This window comes from Neohortaea acidophila (genome assembly GCF_010093505.1).
Source record: "Neohortaea acidophila strain CBS 113389 unplaced genomic scaffold BDY17scaffold_3, whole genome shotgun sequence".
Taxonomy (NCBI): Eukaryota; Fungi; Ascomycota; class Dothideomycetes; order Mycosphaerellales; family Teratosphaeriaceae; genus Neohortaea; species Neohortaea acidophila.
Genome location: NW_022985512.1, coordinates 266,807 through 290,385, shown reverse-complemented (window position 1 = coordinate 290,385; position 23,579 = coordinate 266,807). Strand labels below are relative to the sequence as shown.

General features: G+C 57.7%; 11 protein-coding genes across 11 annotated transcripts; 7 read left to right on the top strand and 4 right to left on the bottom strand.

Annotated features, from left to right (window-relative positions):
• Positions 1–28: 28 nt before the first annotated feature.
• On the top strand, positions 29–2,557 carry BDY17DRAFT_292678 (protein disulfide isomerase). The gene has a single exon (XM_033732868.1). It carries the CDS (start codon positions 294–296, stop codon positions 2,406–2,408), a length of 2,115 nt encoding a protein of 704 aa, XP_033591542.1. The 5' UTR covers positions 29–293; the 3' UTR covers positions 2,409–2,557.
• On the bottom strand, positions 2,558–3,784 carry BDY17DRAFT_292677 (ROT1-like protein). Its single transcript, XM_033732867.1, has 3 exons — positions 3,514–3,784; positions 3,160–3,453; positions 2,558–3,097 (listed from the first exon to the last, which is right to left on the bottom strand). Exons 1-3 carry the CDS (start codon positions 3,688–3,690, stop codon positions 2,762–2,764), a joined length of 807 nt encoding a protein of 268 aa, XP_033591541.1. The 5' UTR covers positions 3,691–3,784; the 3' UTR covers positions 2,558–2,761.
• Positions 3,785–4,054: 270 nt separating this feature from the next.
• BDY17DRAFT_321858 (5-formyltetrahydrofolate cyclo-ligase) lies at positions 4,055–4,850 on the top strand (the record flags this gene model as incomplete). The annotated part of the gene is made up of 2 exons (XM_033736708.1): positions 4,055–4,670; positions 4,729–4,850. 2 exons carry the CDS (start codon positions 4,055–4,057, stop codon positions 4,848–4,850), a joined length of 738 nt encoding a protein of 245 aa, XP_033591540.1.
• A 264-nt stretch (positions 4,851–5,114) lies between these two features.
• BDY17DRAFT_247988 (LSM domain-containing protein) lies at positions 5,115–5,472 on the bottom strand (the record flags this gene model as incomplete). Its single annotated transcript, XM_033730870.1, has 2 exons — positions 5,115–5,167; positions 5,235–5,472. 2 exons carry the CDS (start codon positions 5,470–5,472, stop codon positions 5,115–5,117), a joined length of 291 nt encoding a protein of 96 aa, XP_033591539.1.
• A 529-nt stretch (positions 5,473–6,001) lies between these two features.
• BDY17DRAFT_247821 (armadillo-type protein) lies at positions 6,002–8,969 on the top strand (the record flags this gene model as incomplete). Its single annotated transcript, XM_033730856.1, has 2 exons — positions 6,002–6,217; positions 6,279–8,969. The coding sequence occupies 2 exons, from the start codon at positions 6,002–6,004 to the stop codon at positions 8,967–8,969; spliced, it is 2,907 nt and encodes a 968-aa protein (XP_033591538.1).
• A 655-nt stretch (positions 8,970–9,624) lies between these two features.
• BDY17DRAFT_94372 (uncharacterized protein) lies at positions 9,625–11,376 on the bottom strand. Its single transcript, XM_033738858.1, has 6 exons — positions 11,217–11,376; positions 10,937–11,045; positions 10,667–10,855; positions 10,053–10,554; positions 9,822–9,993; positions 9,625–9,763 (listed from the first exon to the last, which is right to left on the bottom strand). Coding segments are annotated over exons 1-6 (1,014 nt in total). The 5' UTR covers positions 11,219–11,376; the 3' UTR covers positions 9,625–9,723.
• Positions 11,377–13,136: 1,760 nt separating this feature from the next.
• On the bottom strand, positions 13,137–17,643 carry BDY17DRAFT_292667 (Non-repetitive/WGA-negative nucleoporin C-terminal-domain-containing protein). Its single transcript, XM_033732866.1, has one exon. It carries the CDS (start codon positions 17,434–17,436, stop codon positions 13,339–13,341), a length of 4,098 nt encoding a protein of 1,365 aa, XP_033591536.1. The 5' UTR covers positions 17,437–17,643; the 3' UTR covers positions 13,137–13,338.
• A 138-nt stretch (positions 17,644–17,781) lies between these two features.
• BDY17DRAFT_292666 (Yqey-like protein-domain-containing protein) lies at positions 17,782–18,801 on the top strand. The gene has a single exon (XM_033732865.1). The coding sequence runs from the start codon at positions 17,810–17,812 to the stop codon at positions 18,386–18,388; it is 579 nt and encodes a 192-aa protein (XP_033591535.1). The 5' UTR covers positions 17,782–17,809; the 3' UTR covers positions 18,389–18,801.
• BDY17DRAFT_292664 (transmembrane protein 6/97) lies at positions 18,802–19,778 on the top strand. Its single transcript, XM_033732864.1, has 4 exons — positions 18,802–18,966; positions 19,057–19,248; positions 19,313–19,465; positions 19,534–19,778. The coding sequence occupies exons 1-4, from the start codon at positions 18,894–18,896 to the stop codon at positions 19,617–19,619; spliced, it is 504 nt and encodes a 167-aa protein (XP_033591534.1). The 5' UTR covers positions 18,802–18,893; the 3' UTR covers positions 19,620–19,778.
• Positions 19,779–19,994: 216 nt separating this feature from the next.
• On the top strand, positions 19,995–21,771 carry BDY17DRAFT_292663 (uncharacterized protein). Its single transcript, XM_033732863.1, has one exon. It carries the CDS (start codon positions 20,016–20,018, stop codon positions 21,702–21,704), a length of 1,689 nt encoding a protein of 562 aa, XP_033591533.1. The 5' UTR covers positions 19,995–20,015; the 3' UTR covers positions 21,705–21,771.
• Positions 21,772–22,003: 232 nt separating this feature from the next.
• On the top strand, positions 22,004–23,426 carry BDY17DRAFT_292661 (RTA1 like protein-domain-containing protein). Its single transcript, XM_033732862.1, has one exon. It carries the CDS (start codon positions 22,372–22,374, stop codon positions 23,401–23,403), a length of 1,032 nt encoding a protein of 343 aa, XP_033591532.1. The 5' UTR covers positions 22,004–22,371; the 3' UTR covers positions 23,404–23,426.
• Positions 23,427–23,579: the final 153 nt, after the last annotated feature.

Here is a 23,579-nt window from a genome sequence, read left to right as displayed (position 1 = left end):
CGCTGAATAGCGCCATCGACGCGAGGACAAGTTACGCCCAAAGCCAAATTTGAATCGCCAAAAGACCATCGCATCCCGCCCGCACCCTGCATTCGCTCGCCCTTCCTGTCCGGCGCAGTTTTCCCTTCACCCTCCTTTTCTTTTCTTCCCCCAAACACCACCGCGCTCGGCCATCTCTTCGCGATCCGGAAGGGACAACTCCATCTCGATTTTCCCCCCAACCAGCTTCGACCCCCCCGTATTGAGCACAACCCCCAACCCTCGGGCCTTGAGCCCCGCCACCACCGTACATCATGCGAATACCCAATCTCTTCTCCCTCGCCGCTCTCCCCCTCCTCAGCTCAGCCTGGGGTCTCGGCGGCGGCGAATGGCCCGACGACACCAACCCCAGCGTCTTCAACGGCAAGACCGTGCCTCCCCCGACCGTCCTCAACTCCACCACCTTCGACGACGCCCTCCGGAGCGGAAATTGGCTGGTCGAATTCTTCAGCCCGTATTGCGGCCACTGCCAAAGCTTTGCGCCGACGTGGAAAACACTCTATGAATTCTATTACACCCAGGAGCCCGTGCCGCAGACGGCGGGCGCTGCAATCAGCGATGAGAACGACATGAACTCTTTCACGCGCTTCTACGACTTCCGCTTCGCCAAGGTGGACTGCGTGGCCAGCGGGGATTTGTGCAGTACCAAGTCCGTCAACGCCTACCCGACCATTCGCTTCTACAAAGACGGCGAGGTTACAAAAGAGATGACGGGGCAGAAGGATCTGAAGTTCATGTCAAATGCGGTCGAGACGGTGTTGGAGAGCATTCGCCCGGGTTCACGACCGCAGGGCGGTCCGATTCTGCCCAAAGTCGGCGCCGCGGCTGCGGATCCCGTTGGTGCGAATGCACCCACCGCTGCTACGACGACAACGTATGGCGCTGCAATGACAAAGGATGGCTTGACGGTTGCCACCAGGATCCCCGCTGGGTTGAACCTTACCCCGAATCCCGAGGGCAAGAGCATTCCATTAACGGCCGAGAACTTCCAGAGCCTCGTCACCATGACTCCTGACCCCTGGTTCATCAAATTCTACGCTCCCTGGTGTCCACACTGCAAGGCCATGGCGCCCAACTGGCAAGGCATGGCACGACAGATGAAAGGGCGCTTGAACGTGGGCGAGGTGAACTGCGACGTGGAGAAGAGACTGTGCAAAGACGTCAAAGTCCGAGGCTACCCGACCATCCTCTTCTTCCGCGCGGGCGAGAGGATCCAGTACGACGGCCTCCGCGGACTGGGCGATCTCATCAACTACGCCGACGAAGCAGTGTCTGTCTGCGATGGGGTACAAAACGTCACCGCCGCGCAGTTCGAGGAGATGGAGAAGACGGAAGAGGTCATCTTCATCTACTTCTTCGACCACGCCACCACCGCCGAGGACTTTGCCGCTCTGGAGCGACTCCCCATGAACCTTATCGGCCACGCGAAACTGGTCAAGACTAACGATCCAGCCATGGCCACGCGCTTCAAAATCTCGACCTGGCCTCGTCTGGTAGTCTCCCGCGAAGGGAAGCAAACAACATACAGCCCCCTCATGCCGCGCGATATGCGCGACACCCGCCGCGTCCTCGACTGGATGCGCACCGTCTGGCTGCCCATTGTGCCCGAGCTCACCGCCAGCAACGCCCGCGAAATCATGGACGGCAAGCTCGTCGTGCTCGGCATCCTCAACCGCGACCGCGCAGAGGAATTCTACAGCGCGAAGCGCGAAATCAAAAACGCCGCCTTCGAATGGATCGACAAGCAAGAAAACGCCTTCCGCGTCGAACTGCAAGACCTGCGCGACGCCAAGCAATCGCGCATCAAAGAGGCCGAAGACCGCAACAACGAGCGCGCGCTGCGCAACGCAAAGGCCATCCGCATCAACCCGGACGACATCCAGCGGCCGCACGTCGGCTTCGCGTGGGTCGACGGCGTCTTCTGGGAGCGCTGGATCAAGACGACGTTCGGCATCTCCGTCGCGCAGGGCGAGAAGATTGTCGTCAACGACGAGGACAACAAGCGCTACTGGGACGTCACCATGACGGGGAACCCGATCCTGCCCTCGCGCTCCAGCATCCTCGAGACGCTGCGCCGGATCGTCAGCAGCCCGCCGAAAATCTCGCCCAAGCGCACCATGTCTGTTTTCGGGCATGCGTGGTGGGTGATCAAGGGGCAGATTCTCGAGCACCCGTTCCTCAGCGCGGGGCTGGGGTTGCTTTCGCTCGCGGCTTTCGTGTGGTGGAGTCGGCGCGTGGTGAGTTTGCGGGCTGTTGAGCGGGGGTATGGGTATTTCCGGGTTGGAGAGAAGGGGGCTGGTGGAGGGCCGATGGATGGGTTGCTTGGGGTGGGGAGTGGTGGTGGGCAGCAGGCGGGGAAGAAGGATTAGTGTGGGTTTCCGCGGGCATTTTGCGAGGCGTTTCTTCTTGCTTCCTCTTTCTTGTTAACATGGCGTACGACTCTCTGGGCTGTCTGGTGTGTGTGAGTGGGACCTATAATTGCTCAAACATCCGAGAATGTATGCGCATAGTACTACTACTGTTTCTGCTCGATCGATCCTATCTTGATGCGATATTGACACATTTCTCCCATCCTCTTTCTGAACGGCAAACGCCCTGCCAAACGCCAATCTAATGCATGCCACGCCGCCATCTTCCCAGCGAGCCCGACTAAATCATACATCCCAGACCCACACACGCCGTCCTTCTCCCCTTCGTACACGAGGCGAAAAAGCAAAATGAATCACACCCACCCCATCCTCCTCGGCCCCAAATACAACAACCCGCCCACACCCGTCAGCCCGAGCCCGACCCACCACAAACGATCAGCGTTGATACTCCGCACCAGCTCCTTGTGCTCCATCAGCCCATTCTTCCAGCTGAGCGGGACTTCAGGGGCGAGCGCGCGCTTCTTCATCTTGCTGTGTGCCGTGGCGGAGGTGACGGGGAGGAGGGTGGTGGTGGGGAGCATTTGCGGGGGCGAGTAGACGAGGTACATGGGGTTCATGGGCGTGCCGTCCCATTCGTAGAGGTCGAGGCGGGGGACGTTGTGGTAGGGGTCGGTGAATTGGGAGTACATCTGTCGAGGAGGGAACATTAGGTTTAGTTGGCGGAATTCGAGGGAGAGGGCATGTGGCTTACGCTGAACATCTCGCTCTGGTTGTACCGCAGATAGTCCGCGCTGCTGCCCGCGCATGGATTGCTGATCAATTGCCGGCCGTCGACTTTGATGGGCACGAGGTAGAGGCTGCCGGTGGAGTTGACAAAGTAGCTGCCGTGCTGCCATTGCAGCAGGCCCTGGGGGCAGTTGGGGGTGGAGGGGGCGGAGATGGCGCGGAAGTAGGCTTCTTCGTAGTAGCCGTTGTCGGTGAAGGAGTAGGAGATGCCGGTGTGCTCGGGCTCGATCAGCTCGTCGCTTATGGGGTCGAAGAAGCCCTGCGGGGGGTCAGTATGGAGGAGGGGTGATGGGCTGGGAGGGGGTGGTATTTGACGTACTGGGCCTGTGAGCGTGCTGAGGGATTTAGTCGACCAGGTGCCTACGAGGTTGGTGGGCCATTTGATTGTGGCGGGGAGGGATTGCGCTGCTTCTGCTTGCGCGACGAAGAGGCTGTCCTGTGCGGTGGAGAGGGTGAGGGAGGAGAGCGCGATGGCGAGACTGTGATAGAGGAGCATGGTGGGATGATGCTGGTGGGGTCGACGTTGTGAGGGTTCTTGAGGGAGGGGGTGAAGGAGGGAGAGACGTGAAGAGGGCGAGTTGTTGATGAAGGATTGAAGGTTGAAGGGTGTCGTATCCCTGGAGTGGTCCGTGCGCGGGAACATGCATTCCGTCTGCAGGGCTGAGCGAGCGTCGACGCCTGCCGGCTTTCCAAACATCACCAGAGCACGCTTCTCAATCCGTGGATCACGCAATAATGATGAGATAAATGTACTGATGCTACCATGTCTGCGATTCCATCCATCTATCCCGCCAATATCAACAATCTTCCGGACTGCCCCTAACTCTCCCCCTCGCCCGCGGGCCAATCTCATCCGAACCATGGCCACAACCAAAGACAAGAAGAAAGACCTCCGAAAGCACATCAAATCCCTAACCTCCAGCCTCCCGGAAACCGAAACCTCCACCCAATCTCAGAAAGTCCGGGACATACTCATCAACCTTCCGCAATATCAGAACGCCTCCCGCCTCTCCATCTATCTCTCAATGCCCAAAGGAGAACTCCAAACCGATGGCCTGGTCCAACACGCTCTCACCTCCGGCAAACAAGTCTTCGTCCCCTACCTCTCGGGCTCCGGTCGGTCAAGTACAATGGACATGCTGCGCCTGCAGTCGCTAGAGGAATTCCACTCATTGCCTCGAGACGACTGGGGCATCCCCACTCTCCCATCTGCCACCATCGGGGAGCGGGAGAACGCAGCGGGTGGCAAGGGGCTGGTGGAGATTGAGGAGATTGAAGCACGGTATGGCCCCGAGGCACAGCAGGCGGGATACGCTACGGATCCGGGCAGGAAGGATGGCGAGGGCACGTTGGATTTGATTGTCATGCCGGGCGTGTGCTTTGATTACGGCTTGAGTAGGCTGGGGCATGGAGGGGGTTACTATGATGGCTTTTTGACGCGCTTCTCGGGCGATGGGACGAGGAAGCCGTTTTTGGGTACGTTTTGTTGATGCTGTCTACGGTGGCTGTGATGCTGTTACTGACATACTCGTAGTTGGACTATGTCTGGCGGAGCAGCTGCTCGCAATGGGACAGGAAGTGCCGACTACCAACTCGGACTGGATCGTCGATGCCCTCGCGGTGGGAGACGGCAGGTTGCTGACTTTGGACGATTGAAGCATAAGCCGCGGTGAATCCACGTCGGTGCATTTGAGCTACTTACGTCGGCGTGGCATGCATGGATAGCAGCTCCTTCTCTCTGCCTCTCGAGCCTCGTGGCTGATGTCCCCTTCTCTCCCGCGCTCTTGAGATGTCTCAGCTTTTGCCCTCTCAGTGGTGAGCCGGTGCCGCGTGCCTTCTTGCTCCTCTGTTCATAACCGCCATATGCCCATACTTGAGCCCCGATCTACACGCCGAAATAGCATTTCCCAAGCATACCCGCTAATTCAAGCTCTGAATCAAGCATACATTATCCCCCTTGAGCAAAATCTGGCCTGTAAAATGCATTAGCACCACTATTCTCTCCACACCTTGCAGCCTCAGAGCGCAGTCTTAACTCACCTAGCTCTCTCCTGCCATCCCCATCTCCCTCTTCCAACTTCTGCTTCACTTCGACCGCCTCGTCAATCACCAGATTCATGAACTCGTCGAAGCCCCGGATCTTGCCCTCGATGCGAATGCCGAGCTGCTCGTACAGCCAGATTTGCACGGTGCTGTGTTGTTGTAGGAGCTTGAAGATGAAGTTGATTGGAGGGAGGAGCACTTTGCGTCCGCCACCTCCGCCTTGTCGGCCGGACATCGTGGGGTGTGGTGTGTGATGAGGGTAGTGGGTGAGGGTGGTGGAGGGAACAGAACGCGCGCGGGAGGATGAGTCGCGCGTTTGCTCGGTTTGCGCCGGGTCGCGTGGGGGTTTGGCGATCGGTATAGCAGAGAGGATGTGGATGAAGGGTTGAGCTTCGGTTTCGAGGCGTGAATGCGTGAATGCGTGGATGAGGTGAGGGTAGATGTCAAGATGTGGTTGGAGCTGGCGCCGCTTTTTTTCCTTTGCCTGCCTGAAGTCAAATTCAGCCTTGCCAAGCTTTTTCTCGCCGCAAACATTCGTTCACTCGCAGCTGTGGGGTTGAGAGGAACGACTCCCTCTCTACACCCACTTCTCCCCCATCTTCCCCTCCTCACCCTCCTCGCCGTGAAATCAGATCACATGGGAGGGATCGCTGTGAATGGAGCATCCCGCTGATCCACTCTCGGTGTCGCATCTACGCTCACGCCACATCCCCCTCACCTCGCCTCCGCATCAATAGCACATCAACATGGCCACCGCAGCCACGATGAGTGCGAATCAGCAGCCCTTTGCGCCTGTCCTGAGCGCTCTGGCGACCATGCAGAGCAATGTGGGCAATGCGCAAAAGGGCCAGGCCCACTCCTTCCTCGAGCAATTCCAGAAATCCTCCGAGGCATGGACTTCGACATTCGCCATGCTGCAAGCCACGCAGCAAACCAGCGACGAGGCGAAGCTCTTCGCCGCAACGACGTTGAAAGGGAAGGTATGGTAAGCAATCCGGGGGTTGGCAGGCCGGCCTTGTGTACTGACATTCTCCTCCGCAGATTGTCTTTGACTTTCACCAGCTGCCCAAAGAAAGCCACGAGCAATTACGAGATACCCTCCTACAATGCCTCGCCTCCTACGCCAAAGGACCGAAGCCCATACGAACACAACTCTGCGTCTGCCTCGCCAACCTCGCCATTCAGATGCTCGAGTGGAAAGATGTGCTGCAGATGGTGGTGTCGACGTTGGGAAGCAATCGAGAGAGTCTCCCGTGCGTTCTGGAGTTCCTGCACGTGCTGCCGGAAGAGGTCACGGAGGGACGCAAGATTAATTTGACAGAGGATGAGCTGCGAGATCGGACAACGGAGCTGCTGGAGGACAATGCGCCGCAAGTGCTACGTCTGTTGACCCAGTACGCAGAATCCTCGGCGGAGGCGCGCAACAATCCCCAGCTCATGGACTGCATCACCTCCTGGACGCGCGAAATCCCGCTCAACGATATCGTCAACTCTCCCCTTATGGATGTCATTATGGATGCCGTCCGAGGGGATACGTCATTCGATGCTGCGGTCGAGACGCTGTGTGCCGTTTTCAAGGAAACGCGCGAGGTGGACGAAAACATGAGCATCATCAAATCCCTATATCCTCGGTTGGCGACATTGCAGCCGCGGATACAGGCCTGTGCGGAAGAAGAGGACTGGGATACGCTGAAGGGAGTGACCAGAGTATTCGCGGAAGCCGGCGAGGCCTGGGTGATGTTGATCGTACGAGAGCCCGCACAGTATCGAGCATTGGTGGAGTGCATACTGGAGTGCTGCTTGCGAGATCGCGAGCGCGACGCTCTGTCACAAACTTTCAACTTCTGGTTCGAGCTGAAGCAGTACATCACCCTCGACCGGTATATGGAAGCGCGTCTACAGTTCGTCGACCTCTACTCCAAGCTCGTGGACATCATGATCGGCCATCTGGAGTACCCCGAGTCCCGAACCAACGACTACTTCGACGGCGACCGGGAAGCCGAGGAGAAGTTCCGCGAGTTCCGCCATCTGATCGGGGATGTGCTGAAGGACTGTTGCGAGGTCATCGGCACGACCGAGTGCTTGCAGAAGAGCTACGTGCTCATCGAGGCATGGGTGAACACGTACGGCCCGCAAGCGAACAACAACGTCCCCAAGTGGCAGAAGTTGGAGGCGCCGCTCTTCAGTATGCGTGCCATGGGCCGCATGGTCCCGCCGGACGAGAGCATCATGCTACCTCGCCTCATCCCGCTGATTGTCCAAATTCCCGACCACCACAAAGTCCGCTTCCAAGCTGTCATGGCATTGGGCCGATATACCGAATGGACGGCCAAGCATCCCGACACGCTCCAAGAGCAGCTCAATTTCATCATGGCCTGCTTCTCCCACGCGGATAAGGAGGTCATTCGCGCCGCGGCGCTCAGCTTCAAGTTCTTTTGCAACGACTGTGCTGCGCTGCTGAAGGATTACATGCCGCAATTGCAGCAGTTCTACGAATCCAACCTGGATACTCTTCCGTCGAGTAGCCAAGAAGAGGTGAGCGAAGGCGTGGCGAGCGTTCTCAATATGCAGCCGCTCGACACGTTGTACGCCTCTTTCAAGTCGTGCTGCGAGCCGGTTGTGAAGCGGTTAATGGCCATGGCGCAAGCGGCTGCCGAGAAGGAGCAGAAATTGGCCATTGCAGACCGACTGAACCTCGTCACCATCTTCATCCAGACCGTCGCACCGCAAGTCGAGCCATCGCGACCCCACCCGGTCGTCCAATACTGCCAGGAGATCTTTCCCATCCTCGCCGCCATCTGCGAAGGATTCGTCGACTTTGTCCCCATTGTGGAGCGCGTGTGCCGATGCTGGAGATACATGGTGCTCTCGTACCGCATCCACACAGCACCCCTCCTGCCCCAGCTGGCGGAAAAGCTAGCGGCCGGCTTCACGGCCAGCAGACAAGGCTGTTTCCTCTGGGCCACCGACAGCATCGTGCGCGAGTTCTCCGACGTCTCCGACCACGTCTCGCAAGACACGACAACAGCCATCTACACCTTCTACGAGCAGCAAGCGACCACCTTCCTGCGCGCCCTCAACGACCTCCCCCCCGAAGAACTCCCCGACGTAATCGAAGACTTCTTCCGCCTCAGCGCCGACGTCCTCCTCTACCACCCCGACAAACTCCTCCTGTCCAACCTCATGCCCCCCATCCTCTCCGCCGCCTCCACCTCCCTCACCCTCCTCAAGGAAGAGCCCCTCATCGCCACTCTGCACTTCCTCCGCGACTTCCTCGCCTACGGCTCCGACGCCGCTCCCTCCTCCACCTTCGACCCCGACGGCCAATACCGCAACCGCGCCAACCCGGCCCCCGTGCGCGAAAACGTGCACAAGCTCGTGCTCGCGCAGGGCGAGCCCGTCACCCAGCGCTGCATGACGGGCATGATGTACACCTTCCCCGCTGACTGCTTCCCCGACGCGTCGGGCGTGCTGCTCGCGCTCTTCCAACTCCTCCCGCGCGAGGTGGCCGCTTGGACGGCCAAGACGGTTAGCATGCTGCCTGAAGGCAGTGTCGCGCCGCAGGAGCAGGAGCGCCTTTTGCGCAATATTCAGCAGCGCATTGAGAGTGGGGAGGTGAGGCGTGTGCGCACGCTGTTGCAGGATTTCACCAATAGCTATCGTAGGCGGAATGTGGCGCCTCGCGAGGGGTTGGGCAGGTTGGAGGCTACGAGGTTCAGGTTTGCGGGGTAGGTCTCTCTCTACTGGGGCATTGAGCGGTGGTGGAGAAGGTTGGTAGGTGATGGGATTGACGCGTGGAGGAGGAGGGCAGGTGCGGTGCTAGCTAGGTGGGCGGAGGAGTGAAAGACAAGGATAGGACTTTTGCTGCATGCGGTTTCTAGATTGGCCAGGCGGGCATAGCGGAGGCAGCGGCGGCGCGATACTGTAGTGAATGACCTTTTCGACTAGACTTCTTTCTTCTCAACCACGTGGCGCGAAGACTGCACGCGGTCGCTGGAGAAGTCTGTTGTTCCACCTTGAGGCTGCACAGGGCTTGCGGTCGCGTTACTACGACGGAATCGAGGCGATGGCATGGGCTTGAACACTCGCCTGGGACAACTTGTATGCCTCCTTCTCTTGAGTAGGGTTATTGTAGAATAGCCGCGCACGGGACGTAGGCAGAAGGCGAGGAAGGAAGGCGCGTAGGAACAGGGGAAAAGACAAGGGTCTTCCCCTTGACTTTGGATGCATCTCGAGCCTATGCACGGTACAAACGTCGTCTACAAGGTTGTGGAAATGTCCTGTTGAGAGTGTCAGTCCACATCGACCGCTCGACTGCGCGTGCCATATGCTGCTCACCTCGTGCTGTGCGCCAATACGCGGTCCTCCAAGCCGGCCGTAGCCCTCTCTACTGACAATAGGTAACAGGCGAAAGGACTAAAAGGCCCAAATGTCGCCTCCTCTTCCCCTGAGCCTTTGCGAAACGCATCTAAAGTGGTGGATCCATTCACCGCTGAACTTCAGCTCGCTGACCGTACGTGACGAACCTTTTCAACGATTAGCTGAGATCGAATCAACGCTTGTGCAAAGAGTGTAATGGCTTACACTTGATAGTAGAGTTGATACTGCGGGTCGCGCAGCTCGTTCTTTGCCGCTGCGATCAGGTTGCCGTAATCGGTTGCGTTCATCCGTTCGACGGCTTGAAAGGGGTAGAGGGAAAGGGAGTCGAGCATCTTCTCGGCAATGGCGAGGTTTCGTCGGCCTAGTTCGGCGCGGTCTAGCGGTCGTTAGCGAACCCGTCGGCAGGTCTTTAGCAAGATAGTTCCGAACACGCACCGGGATCCCAGTCGCCGACGGGAAGAATGTGAGTCTGACTGCTCACGCGCGCGAAGCCCTCCTCCGTCAATCGCGGCCCGACTTCGCGACCAATGCGAAAGTTCCGACTCGGTCGGCGCCCGGCAGTCTCGTACCATCGCCACCAGCGACTCAGCGCAGACTCATCGGTCAGCAGCCCGCTAGACGAGACAAAAGGAAACGCAAGCTCGACCATCTGCAGCCAGCCCCCGGGCTTGAGCATCGTCCTGAGCTCGCGAATGTACGACGCCCAGCGCGGGGCGTCGAGCCCCGCGGCAAGGAAGCGGCTGTTGATGAGGTCGAAGGTTTCGGGGCGGAGGCGGTCGGCGCTGGGGTCGGAGCGGAAGGGGGCGTTGAGGTTCCATCTCTTTGTTTCGTATTCTTGCACGGGCGAGAGGCGGCTGCTGGTGTTGCCGTTGCTGCTTTCGCTGCTGCCGCTGTCGTCGCTGTCTCGCGAGCCGAGGATGAGGTCGACGCCTGTTATCTGTGAGGGTTGCTGCGCGTTAGTGGACGATCGGACGGGTGATGGAACACGGCCTTTGGCGTTCTTATTGTGATGGTGTCTGCGTGGAGAGGGAATAAGGGGGAAGACGAACGTCGACGGTGTCTTCATACTCAACCAGCACCCGTTCTATCCACGCGCCTCGGCCGAATCCACAGTCGAGAATGGCGGGTAACGACGCGCTTCTACGCGTTCGGCGGGGAGGAAAGGGCACGAGCACGTTTCCCACATCGAAGTAGAGACGGAGGAGGTCATCGAGCTCCTCGATGCGATTTTGTTCATCCTGAACGAGACGAGTGTCAGCGCCGCAGACAGGGGGCCGGCCCTATCAGCGCCGGCCTTGGCTTTGCGCCTCGCGACTCACGTTGTCGATAGGGACGCAGTAGACGCGATGGTCGAGGGCGAAGCGAGAGTATCTACGGTTGGCGTAGATGACCGTCTCGTCGTCCACAGGCTGCGGAATGGCAGCGGCCCTGAAGGTGGTTTTTATAACCCATCAGAAATTGACTCTTCCAATCATGCGCTGTACCAACGGGCTGGAAACGAGGCACCGCCCGTCCAATCACCGGGGTAAAGCCGGACCATTACAATGGGTAATGATCTGTAATCCGTCTGTCGGGCAACAGGGGCGAGGCTACACTCACATTGTCTTGGTGTCGTCGTTATTTCAGAAGCCTGCGCGATGAATGGGCGTGACGGGGACGCACGAGGTTCGTCGTGACTTGGATACATGAGGAAGGTACAACGCTGGAAGTATTGGGGGCCAGAGAGAAGTCACGTTACCCTGGTGCACTAGTCCGATCGGCACTTGCCCCTACTTGCATGGTTACTGCCATGCGCTTGCGTATCAGGGAACAACAAATGTCCCAAGACCGGCCGAGCGCTGGGAGAGTTGGGACGCGCTTGACTGGCATCCTTGCTGACAGGCGGGTAAAGTTTGCGCGGCTAACGCTAAGCGCACGGCTAGCAGCGTGGGATACGGAATGCCAACGCACAGCGAACAGGGTAAGCTGCTGTTGAACCTAGCCAAAGACACGCGAGAGAGTCAGGGTTTCGATGAGCGGTGAGGATGGAGCGCTTCCGGCCGCGGGTGTCGCAGGGTCTGCTTTCGGTGTGTACTCCGGAACTCAAGATGCCGGCGATGACAAGCGTACAGCACTGTGGGACGTGAACTGGGGCTGTCGCCATCCTCCTGCCCGGCAGCTCCTCAGCAATCTGCTCCGCCTTGTCACGCATCGCCGGGCCGTCTTGGAATGCGCTTTCAACCGCCTCTAGTCGTGCACAGGATCCACCTTGGAACAGCGCCGCGGCTACTTGCAGTTGCTTGCTTCTCGACCCCTGTAGGCAGCCTGTAAGCGGCCTGGTTTTGCGCGCCGAGAAGAACACGCGCGACATCCACCACACCACGCAGCATATGATTGGAGGCTGCCGAACATCAACCTCACGCCCGGCCGACGCGAATGGCACGGCGGGAGGGGTCAGCGGGTGGAGCTCGGCCAACGGGGCAGAGATGAACAACGCAGGGAACTCCGGTGATGCAAAGATCACCAGTCAGGGACCCGGCATCTGCATGGTCGTTACCTTTCAAGACGCCAAACCCGAAGCCGACGGTCGGGACTGGCCGTTCCCTAGCGCGCCACGAAACGTGGTGACCCGACGCCATGGCATCGGGTCCGCCAGCCACCAGACCACGATGAGCTCATGGCCCGCGCGGCAAGATGTGGACGGCAGCACGCGCTGACTCGTTTTCCGCAAAGACGACATCGAACAGCTGTAGCGGCGGGATTTCGTGATTAGTATGTATGCCAGCATCAGGTAGGTCCAGGCGCGTGCTCGGGTGACCACCGTGGATCCGCTAGGCCGGCTAGACGCAACGGTGCCACTGGGGTTCCCACGCAACGTGAACTCGATGCAGGGCTGCAACGTAACCGGAGGACATCTCTACCGCGGCTGCTCTGCTCAACTAGCTCCGCAGTACCTTGTCGACGCTGATCATCGCGGCCAGACCCCAGGCCACCATTGCCTCAGGGCAACGGATCCTGGCCTCCTCCACCGCAAGTCCTTTCCACCGAGCATCGTCGGCGGATTCATTCTCCATGGAAAAGGAAGCATCCACGCACTGAGAGGCGCCGTGGAGCTCACAACCGCCGCCCGCGTATCAGTGAATAAGAGCGGCTTTGGCCAAAGGCAATTGGCCAATCCTCCTCTCAAAGGCCGGCCGCTCACACAATCCAAGCCTAGGCCTAGAGTAGCAAGTTAGGAGGAGTAACGCCCCGCATATCGTTGACAATCCTGCTTCACCGACTCTTCGACACCCCTCTCGCCCCGAGCTTACTTGCTCTATAGCAGGCATGATCGGCCATTCGATAAGCACATATTCAACGGTACATACTCAGCCACGAACATCGCCGAGGCACATACGCATGTCAACCCCTCTCGGGCCCCAACCGACTCGGGTGCAAAACGTCACCGCAATGTGCCGGCACCCACGTGTAGGCCCCCCAATAGAGTTTCACCGATTGGCAAATGCCAGCCCGATGCGGCTTAGTGATGGGGTCTACAGGGAGATACGAGCAAGCGAGGCTGGGAGCGTGAGCATGTTTGAATCGCTATTCCCAGGTCAAATGTAACGCCCACGCCATGCTCGAAATTTGCACGCTTCCTTTTCCTATCCGATAGACAGAACCTCCATAGCTCCACGACCAGTCTTCGCGTGAACCTGTTTCCAACAAACCCACATCACACGCATTCCCCAAATCTCCCACCTCACCGCAAAGCCCGCTGCACAATCGAAGTCAAACTCTCCGCCGTCTTCTTCGTCTCCGCATCCAAATCCCCACTGCGCATCAGACTCGCCGCCGCATCCGCCACGACACTCGCATTCTCCGCGCTGCCACACGGCACCCGCTCGCCCTTGCGCTCGCTATCCTTCACCCACCGCTGCAGCAAATACACCATCTGCGCCGCCAGGAGTTTGCGCTTCGCGCCCGTAAACGGGTGCTCGTTGCCGTAGTACATCTGCTCCATGACGGGCAGGAGCGTCTCGTGGGGAATGTCGAGGTCGAGGAAGAGATCCGGCACCCAGGTGAGCGGGGGCTTGTTCTCGCGCGGCTCGATGAAGTAGCGCTCGAGCATGGGGACGAGCGTCTGAATGGGGAAGGTGGCGTCGTTGACGTTCAGCCGGCGCCCGAGCTCGCGCACTTTCTCGCCTACGCTTTCCCATGCGAGCGCCTGCTTGCCGAACTGGGCGCGCGCTTGGTCGTCGATTTGGTCGATCAGGCTTTGCCAGGAGGCTTTGATGTCCGCGGGGTTGCGGTGGTCCGCGACTTGGTAGATGACGAGGCAGATGTCCCAGTAGCTGGCTTGGTCTGCGTATTGGTTGAAGAGCTCGTCGACGGGAAGCACGGGTCCGTTGAGGCTGCGGAGGACTTGCGAGCGCCGGTCGCCGGACAGGCGAGGGTCGGATTTCATGCGCTGGAGGATGTCGTCCTGAATGTTGGCGACGTCCAAGAGATCGGAGATCTCGCGCAGGAGTTGTTGTTTGCTTTGTCGCGAGTCCATCAGCGCCGTCTGTCTCGTGCTGGCGTTGGTGCGCGCGCGACTCAGATACTCAATTCGCTCTTCCAGGGTGAGATCAAAAAATCCGCGTGCAAGGTCAAGCTGCACAGACGCGGCCTGTAGGAAGTCATTGTGGTGGGCGTAGTATCTCCAAAGCAGGTCCGCATGATTTCGATCTTCCTGTGAGCGGCGTTTGAGGTACTCCACCACATTCTGAGAGTCGACGTCCAGCAAGCGATCCGCTTGGTCGATGCTCACATACCAATCGTAGAGGCACGTCTGGAAGACAGTGTCTTCAGAGCTGTTGACAACGTCGTATGCTTCATTCCGCCTTTTCGCGGCAATCGTATTTTTGCCGTCCATCGTCTCCGGGGAAGCCGCCGTTTCCTTGTCGAGTTCCTGGATCGTGGCGAACACCAATTCATAGCACTGCTTCCTCGCATCAAAGGCCTCTTTCCGAGCATCACCCTCCGGCTTGCCATCCTTCAGCCATGCCAACGCCCTCCGCCCGCGATCTCGCTCGCCGGCAACAATCAAACACAGCTGGATGGCGCCAGCGTAGAAAGCCATTTGAACGTACTGCTCGATCGCCCAGTGCAGATGCTCCATGCTCAAGCTCGCCGCGACTTTCTGAAACAGGCGCTGACTCTCGTTCAAAAGCACCCGGCCCGTCTCACTTTGGCTACCAGCCTCTGATGCACGCTTCACCTGCTCCTGCGCCTTGAAGATTACGACATCATCTGCACTACAGAAGCTACCGCATCTCCTTCTCAACGCATCGGCGACAGTGTCGACATTGCTGCCATTTGCAATGTTGCGATTGACGATGGCCTTGACCAGCTCCTTTGCCAGGTTGCGGCCGGCAGCGGTCACAAAGAGCGCTTCGAAGGTGAGGGTTTTCGCTCGCCCACGGCTCTCCTCCCCGAGGGTGTTGATGATGTCGTGCACGGATTCGTCAAACAAGACAAGGACGAAGGAGATGCCTTCGATGATGCTGGAGACGAGCTCTACCAGACTATGCATGGCTCGATGTTCGCCCTGCATGGCGATTTCGTCTTGACGATTCGTGATTCGACTCGCAGCTTGTGGGCCTGCCAACCCTTCGATGAAAGTTTTGTTGCGTTGGAGGAAGTCGGATAGGGCGTTTAGGGCCTCTTGCACGCTCTTCAAGGTGTTCGGTTGAACGTTTGGCTGCAATTTAGGGCCCTCACCTGGCAGCGCCTCTTCCCGAACGACAGTCGCTCTCCAGATGTCCCTCACCAAGCGCGAGACATAAAGCACCATGCCCTCATGACGGGGGCTGGGACGAACATTGTCAAGCTGCGAGCCACTGTTCTCGGTGAGCGCGTTGGCATTGGTTTCTGGTTTGCCTCCATGCTCGATGAACACTCTCCTCGCTCCTTCGATGATTTGCGGGTCGCTGACGCCGTTCAGGCGGGAGTCGGACGTCACATCTTTGCCCTGGCCACATGCGACGGCAAGGGCAGACGCCGCGGTCTCAGTCCGACCATACAAACGAATGAAGCGTTTAACGTCACCCTCACGGCCTTCGTCATCAGCAGATCCGTACCGCATAATGGCAGCGAATATATCGACGAGTCTTCGCCGACGAATAGTTTGGATCGCCGTCGATGTGACAATCGCGATCTCGGTGCTGTCCTTCCCAAATTGCTCTGCCAATTCGTTCCCAAATCCCAGCGGTGTAGTCGTTGCTCCCGATGTGGCTGTGATGGGCGCAACTTGTTGCAGAAGTCCGGGCAGATCCATCAGCATTGCAAACTCGGCAAAGCGTTGGTTGAGCTGTGTGTTGTCTTGAGGATTCTTCAGCCGTGCAGAATCCGGCGCAGAGCAGAAGACGCGATGTCGATCGGGTCGGGTTGCATCTTGGATGAAGGACAAGAAATAGCCCGGGGGGAAGCGGTAGGCGGTTTCGGTGACTGTGAGCAGACGAGACGTGGTATCTACGTTGCTCGCCGGCGTACCAAATGCCGTCTGGGGCTGCTGCTGAGGAGTTTGTGTTTGCGGAATGCTGCTCGGATCTCGTGGAGGAAAGCGGACGTGCAAGATTTGCATGCTGGTGGGTGCGTTGCGCTCGTCCGCCGGGTAGCCATAGCGGTGTGTGACTGAGAGGTAGAGTCTGCACCCATTGTCTGTCGTTGCCATGAGGCTTACTCTGCTGGTTTCTGAACTTGGCAGCCCGCTGATTGACACGAACTTGATCTTCTTCTCATCGAGCAGGTCTGTTCTTGGGCTGAAGTGTCCAGTGTTTTGGAGCAATGAGCTTTTCGGCCTCATGAAGCATTCCTGGAGGTCATGTGCTTTGATGATGTACACCGTAATCTCGCTGTTGTTGCTGAGAGAGAACATTAGACCCCTTGAATCATCAATGACCAGCTGCCGGACGAGCCTTCGGGTGCGTTGGGGGCCAAAATATTGCCCGACAGCTGAAATGTTGCCTTGTACAAAAGCGAACTGAGTTTTGGTATGACAGATCCTGGACGTTCGACCGCGAAACCAGCCTTCGTCCTGTTGATATTGGAACTCGTAGATGTCGTCGGATTGACTGCCCACGAAGAAGATGCGGCCAGACTTGTTCGAGGCTTCCACGAAATCCACACCCAGGCCCCTCACATTGATGGACATGCGAGTGCTGTACAGCGCGACCGTCCTCGCTCCTGTTTCCGTTGTATCCGTCGCGACACCAAGCAGTGTCATGTCAGCGCTGGTGACCACCACAATTAGATGCTCGATCTCTTTGACAAAGACTCCAGGTTTCGGCTTGACCAGCTTGATGGCCGTGATGGGATGGACATTCTCTTCCCACCCGACAATGTCTGGATTTGGGAGGGTGTAGTCCCAGAGATATAGGCAGTTGTCCAGCGCGATCCATGCGTGACCAAGGGGTGCGAAGATGCCCATGAGCACGCCAACGCCGGTGTGATTGACTTGTTCGAGCAGCTTTGGCGGTATATCATATTGCTTCAACTTTTGAAATGGCATCCACGCGGGTGTCGATGGCATGTCATATTCCCCGCTGATGCCCTGCGTGATGTAGCTCTCCAGTTCGGGGAAGCGTGCTTCTTGCGCCAATGCATCGTTGATGGTGCGTGCTGCGCGCTCCACAGAGGTGATGGTTTGAGTGTTGTTGCTGGTCGTAGTGGTGCTGGTGTCTGTCTGTTGCGGCTGAGTGTTCTGTCGGAGAGACGCCGCGTTCGCTGCGAAGATGGTCGGAGGAGGGGCAGGCGTGGCAGTGTAGGCTCCTGGGAGCGGTCGCTGAGGCGTGGCTGGTCCAGCGACCGCCGCCATGTTGATGTGAGGGAGCGAGCAGATGTCGTGTCGGCGCTATGCAAGGAAGGAAGAGGAGGGTTGGAAACGCTGAACGGGCGCCAGGCTACCGGATCGAGGGTGCGGTGTGGCGGCGCATCAGCGGATGGCGTTGCTAAGCAGTCCAAAATTCACAGCAGGCAAGGTGAGGTTCCGTCGATGTTGGTGGGTTGGGAGTGTTTATTCTCTATTGTTGTACAGCGTGAGGTTCCATTCACCTTTTTTGACAACGCGCCTGAGCTCTGCGCGTTTAAGGTTCGGCGCTAGTAAAGCTAATATTCCAGGTACAGAAATGTTCCCAGAGCTCTTCCCTCTCAAGTCGACAAGTGCTCGACAACGATCAGTCCCATTCACCATGGCATTTTCAATTAGGGCAACGGGCCTTGCAAGCCGCAATCTCTCCAGACTGCGATATATATGTCCGCAATGCAGGGGCTATGCCGACGTCTCCGCTCCACCTCCACTGCTCATCAAGCTACGCAAGGACCTCAAGACCGCCATGCAGAACAAGGATACGAATCGCCTCAATGTCCTGCGGTCCCTCATAGCCGATGTCACGAATGCAGCAAAAACCAGCAGTCCCATCAAAACCGACATGCAGATCCTGTCTTTGCTACGGAAACGACAGGCGGCGGCGAAGCAGGCGAGCGAGGAGTTCAAAGCGGCTGGACGGCAAGATCTGGTGGAGAAAGAGCAGGGCCAGGTCGGTGTGCTGGAGGAGTATGCAGGGAGTGTGGAGACAATCTCTGCAGATGACATTCGAGAGGTCGTTATTCGAGTGGTCAATGATTCCAAAGAGCAGCGACCTGATGGCCAGGCCAATATCGGAGAGGTGCTAAAGAAGTTGCTTGGGGCGGGAGGGAGCTTGGATGGCAAGCCGGTGGATCGCAAAGAGGTGTCAAGAATCGTCAAAGAAGTCTTGACCATGTCGTGAGCGAGTGTGGAAATTGCAGCCTTTTGGGATACTTGCGACTGCGACAACTGCCTCCCGACTATTGATTTGCCGTGGCTCATTGAGCAATCGTGGACGCCTTGAGCATTATCACTTTGTCACGGAGGAGAAACCCTCCCAGACAGTGACTGAATGTCTGCGACGCGCCGGTGGATATCGACTGAGAAGGCTGCCAAAGTTGGGGAGAAGCCTGGGTCTGGGCCAGGTTTGCCCGGCAATGTGGATGCATACGGAGCCTTCTGTAATTATGCAGAACGCAGCTGGTACCAATCTCCGCTCTATACGAGACGGCCAGTCTTTGTGATGACCTGTAATCTCCATGGTTTCTTGAATATACGTCCGTGCAACATGATTGGCTCCTCAGGCTGGCTTCGCCTTGCATCAACAACTCCACTTCACGACTTCAACCACACCGCGAACAACATACTCTACAGAGAGTTCTGACGCACAACTATTCGGTTTCTGTGATACCCAGAGTCCACCCACCATGTCAATCACCTCGCGCAAACGCGATCTTGTGTACTTGGCCTTCTTCCTGATCCATATTCCGGTCATGTTTTGTGAGTCTTTCAGCCACTCCTACACGATCAGCAAAGCATCTTAACCCCCTAAACACGTTCTCAAGACATTCTGACCATCATTAACTGCAGGCGTGGATCTCTACCCGTTATACCCCGAATCAATAAGGCCGCAGTTCATGACAAACCTCCGCACGTGGTACATCACCACCTACAACGACCGCTTCTTCACCACCCCGCCCGCCTGGTTCTCAGCCTACATGTGGATGGAAGCGCTGTATCATGTTCCCTTGAGCTTCTGGGCGATTGGTGCCTTACTCCGAGGTGCGCGCCTGCTTATTCATGGATGTTCTGCTCAGAGACTACTTACTGACGCCATCGGCGAAAGATGACCCCAAGCTGCCCATTCATCTCCTTGTGTATGCGGTTCAGACAGCCGTCACCACGCTGACTTGCATTGCGGATTACCTGAGTTGGACGGGTTTCAGCAATGCGCAGAAAATTGAGCTGGGGAAACTGTACGTCCCGTATCTGGCGCTGTGTAAGTCTTGGTCGCATATTTCAAATCGACACGATCACCGCAATACAGATAGGCTAACGTAATTCAAGCTGTCTGGATGGGGGTGGATATGTATTCGAGGCTTGATAAGGCGCTGAGTAGGAATACTGCAACATCTGCGAAGAAGAGGTCTTGATGTTGACGGGACGAATGGGCGCAAGCAGCTAACTTGGAGCAATACAGTCAGATTGCACGTTGTACGCGTTTATGCTTGAACCTTTGGCCGTTCATGGTGATCAATGTAGTTCGTCGTATACGTTTCAGTGGCAGAGATCGTCCTACTCATGGCAAGCGGCCTTCGATCCCGTGGTTTCCGATCGATAGTCCAACACCGCCTGCTTCCGGCTTCCATCAGAAGGTTGAGTCAAGTTCATATTGCAAAGGCTGATGGTGAAGTGTGAGAAGACGAAGAGCGAGTGCGTGTATGGAGTGCTTCCGCGAACGGAGAAAGGTTTTGCCGGAGCTGCTGGAAGCTCACCTCAAATGTGCAACTTCGCTGCAACATCTCCACCAATTCAACACCTACAAACCAATGACACGCTTAAAGAGGCTATCCGGCCTCTCAGCAGCGCTGCAAGATTGCAGACCGGCCTTCAACAAATCCCAATGGCGACAAATCGACCGTCAATGGCAGCGCCCTTTCTCCCAACCCGCCCGGACCCTCCGCCGACCTACCTCACCTGCTAAACTCACCCCCTTCATCCCTCGCCGATCCGCCTCGAGCGCCGCCGCTTCTCCCACCAACAAACTCCGCAACGCCATCTACGGCACCGGCTTGGTCTTCCTCGTCGCGTTTGGCTATTACTACATCACCGACACGCGCGCCAGCGTGCACCAATGGTTCTCCGTGCCCGTGCTCAGACTCCTGCACACCGACCCCGAGGAAGCGCACCATGCGGGCATACGATACATCAAGGGGCTGTACGACTTCAATCTACACCCGCGGGAGCGAGGGCCTACAGATGAGGAGCTGGGAGACTTGAAAATCGAGGTTTTCGGGCATGTGCTGGGCAATCCAGTCGGCACGTCGGCTGGAATAGACAAAGATGGTCAGATCCCGTCTGCACTATTTGCTCTGGGGCCGGCGATTGTCGAGGTTGGTGGCACCACGCCGCACCCGCAAGAGGGCAATCCGAAGCCGAGAGTGTTTCGCATACCCTCCCAGAACGCCTTGATCAATCGGTATGGACTCAACTCTGAAGGCGCGGAGTATGTCGCCATGCAGCTCCGTGAACGAGTTCGGCAATATGCGTATGATAATGGACTGGGATTGGAGGCGGAGTCGGAGCGACAAGTGCTGGATGGAGAGGCAGGCGTGCCGCCGGGCAGTCTAGTACCTGGTCGATTGCTCGCCGTCCAAGTCGCCAAGAACAAAACCACACCCGACCACGACATCCGAGCTGTGGCGAACGACTACGTGACTTGCGTGGATCATCTTGCAAAGTACGCTGACATCCTGGTGGTGAATGTATCATCGCCCAACACCCCAGGATTGAGAGACCTGCAAGCCACAGCGCCGTTGACCGCGATCCTCAGCGCAGTCGTGGACGCCGCCAAGACGTGCAATCGCAAGACAAAGCCGGCCGTCATGGTCAAAGTATCCCCAGACGAGGACAGCGATTCACAAGTGGAGGGCATTTGCTCCGCAGTATGGGCGAGTGGTGTGGACGGAGTGATCGTGGGCAACACGACCAAGAAGCGGCCAGATCCCGTTCCTAAAGGCTACGTGATGCCGGCAAAAGAGGAGAAGCTGCTAGCTGAAATGGGCGGCTACTCTGGGCCGCAGATGTTTGAGCGAACTTTGGCGTTGGTGAAGCGGTATCGGACGAAGTTGGATCAGGGTCCACGGGATGATGCGTCCTCAGGGTCTCAGAACAACAGCAAAGCACCACACCCGCCACCGACAACTGCAGCGAGCGATCTCTCCTCCGACCCGGCCGACGCAAGTGCCCAGCGCGACGCGCAAAAAGTCACCTCGTCAGCTCCGGAGTCGAAGCGGAACGACAACAACGACCAGGAACTGGCCAAAGTCATCTTCGCCACGGGAGGCATCACAAACGGCGAGCAGTGTCTTCAGATCCTCAACGCCGGCGCCAGTGTCTGCCAGATCTACACTGCGATGATGTACGGAGGGGTGGGGACCGTGACGAGGATGAAGCGGGAGATGAGGGAGGGCTTGAAGCGGGAAGGGGGCAGGTCTTCGAGCGCTGCTTCTTCGTAAGTAGTGTACAGTACAGAAGAGTATCGTGAACAGAATACCTGTGATGAATGCAAGATATATGAGGCGTAGTATGATCCAATGCCCTGCCAACGCCGCGCCAATGGACGACTAGATCTCCGAGCAAGAGTGTCAGCCTTGCTGGCAGTGGTCGGTGGTGCGAGTCACGTGCAGACACTGCGACTTGCAGGGTGAAGGGCTCGCGGTTAGTGTCCGAAACGGGCGTAGCGTGTTACATCATCGAGACAGAGCTTCACCTCGCGATCCCCAGCTGCCAGAGGAATCGCAAGACCTCGCGTCGACTTTCGCTGTCCATCGCTGCGCCCTCTCCACCCTTTCTCTGCCCTCGCATACACACCCAAAAATGGAGGTGTCTCTTCTCCCCACCTCACCTTATCCCTCCCAGCAATGCGAGTGTCGTGACTACTCCGCTTTGAGCGAACGGACCAATCGCACGCCTCTCTCAGCCTAGGGCCAACGACATACGGCCGTGTCTCTGTCTTGGCCTCCTTCGTCCTTCCCCCGTCAGCACGTGCATTTCTATCTTTGGGCCCGCATGCTGCTCTCGCAAACACCCTGCCTGTTTTGGATGCAATGGCGAAGTGTTCATGGTGACGCTTCGATTCATCCTCTGCGATATGGATAGTATGGTAGGTGAAGGTGTATAAAGATGTCGCACTCGACCGCTTTCGTTGTCTCTTTTTCCTATCATCACTACTCCGTCTCTATCAATTACTCCTCTGAGATCACCCCTCCCTCTCCTCACATCACAATGGACGCCCACCACCTCTTCCGCCGCCTAAACGAGAACGGCGACTGCACCCAAGCCACCTGCCCCGTCTCCGACTCCATCTACGGCTACCGCCCTAATCTCGCCGCGACACTCATCTTTCTCATCCTCTTCGCCGTCTCCGGGATCGCGTACGCAGTCCAAGGCTACCTGCGCCCAACAACTCGCTTCTTCACCATCGTCATGGTCCTCGGCGCCATCTCCGAAGTCCTAGGCTACGTCGCGAAAATGCTGCTCTGGCAGAACCCCTTCAGCAACACCGGATTCAAGGCGACAATCGTCCTCCTTACCTTCGCGCCCGCCTTTTACGCTGCCGGCATCTACTACACCCTCAAACACATCTGCCTCACCTTCGGCGCCTCCTTCTCCCGCCTGCGCCCAAAGTGGTACACCTGGATCTTCATCTCCAGCGACATCTTTAGCATCCTCTTACAAGCCGTCGGCGGCGCCGTCTCCTCCGCCTCCCCCAATCTCGCCGTCCTCTCCATCGGCTCAGACATCATGATCGCCGGCCTCGTAACGCAAGTCGTGACGCTCGTGGCCTTTGGCATCCTCGCAGCCGACTACGCCCTTCGCGTGTACCGCAATCGCGCGCATCTTAACCCTGCGACTGCTGCGCTGCGCACCTCGCTGCGCTTTCGACTTTTTCTGGCTGCGCTGTGGATTGCGTATTTGGGCATTCTGGTGCGGTGCTGCTATCGTGTTGCCGAGCTCGCGGGCGGCTGGACGGGGAGCAATCGGATTTTGAAGGAGGAGGGGTTGTTTATTGGGTTGGATAGCGTGCCGGTTGGGATTGCGGCTGTCGTGCTGAATGTGTGGCATCCGGGCTGGTGCTTTCCCAGAGAGGAGGAGCAGCGGGAGGTCAATGAGAAGGTGGAGGGTGAGGCGAGCGATGAGGAGGCGCGGGTTTGAGGGATGGATAGACTTGCGCGGCGTGTTCATTACAATGTACAGTTGTTCCGAGCATCTAGTTGTCCAATCGGTCCAAGAGGTATACTTTGCGCTATCGTGGACAAGGAAAGAGGCCGAGTGCCATTAACGCCTCGTCCCCGTCGTCTCGTGAATCATAAGATGCTCTCCCCACACTC

Excerpts from the sequence above, each read along its gene's own strand:
- BDY17DRAFT_292678 (XM_033732868.1), top strand. The coding sequence starts at position 294 with ATGCGAATACCCAATCTCTTCTCCCTCGCCGCTCTCCCCCTCCTCAGC.
- BDY17DRAFT_292677 (XM_033732867.1), bottom strand. The coding sequence starts at position 3,690 with ATGCTCCTCTATCACAGTCTCGCCATCGCGCTCTCCTCCCTCACCCTC. Across the intron at positions 3,454-3,513 it reads TCAGCACGCTCACAGGCCCA|GGCTTCTTCGACCCCATAAG; the intron begins GTACGTCAAATA and ends GACCCCCCGCAG. Across the intron at positions 3,098-3,159 it reads ACCAGAGCGAGATGTTCAGC|ATGTACTCCCAATTCACCGA; the intron begins GTAAGCCACATG and ends CCTCCTCGACAG.
- BDY17DRAFT_94372 (XM_033738858.1), bottom strand. Across the intron at positions 10,856-10,936 it reads ACTGCGTCCCTATCGACAAC|GATGAACAAAATCGCATCGA; the intron begins GTGAGTCGCGAG and ends CGTCTCGTTCAG. Across the intron at positions 9,994-10,052 it reads CGTCGGCGACTGGGATCCCG|ACCGCGCCGAACTAGGCCGA; the intron begins GTGCGTGTTCGG and ends AACGACCGCTAG.
- BDY17DRAFT_292667 (XM_033732866.1), bottom strand. The coding sequence starts at position 17,436 with ATGGCGGCGGTCGCTGGACCAGCCACGCCTCAGCGACCGCTCCCAGGA.
- BDY17DRAFT_292666 (XM_033732865.1), top strand. The coding sequence starts at position 17,810 with ATGGCATTTTCAATTAGGGCAACGGGCCTTGCAAGCCGCAATCTCTCC.
- BDY17DRAFT_292664 (XM_033732864.1), top strand. The coding sequence starts at position 18,894 with ATGTCAATCACCTCGCGCAAACGCGATCTTGTGTACTTGGCCTTCTTC. Across the intron at positions 19,249-19,312 it reads GATTGGTGCCTTACTCCGAG|ATGACCCCAAGCTGCCCATT; the intron begins GTGCGCGCCTGC and ends CATCGGCGAAAG. Across the intron at positions 19,466-19,533 it reads CGTCCCGTATCTGGCGCTGT|CTGTCTGGATGGGGGTGGAT; the intron begins GTAAGTCTTGGT and ends ACGTAATTCAAG.
- BDY17DRAFT_292663 (XM_033732863.1), top strand. The coding sequence starts at position 20,016 with ATGACACGCTTAAAGAGGCTATCCGGCCTCTCAGCAGCGCTGCAAGAT.
- BDY17DRAFT_292661 (XM_033732862.1), top strand. The coding sequence starts at position 22,372 with ATGTCGCACTCGACCGCTTTCGTTGTCTCTTTTTCCTATCATCACTAC.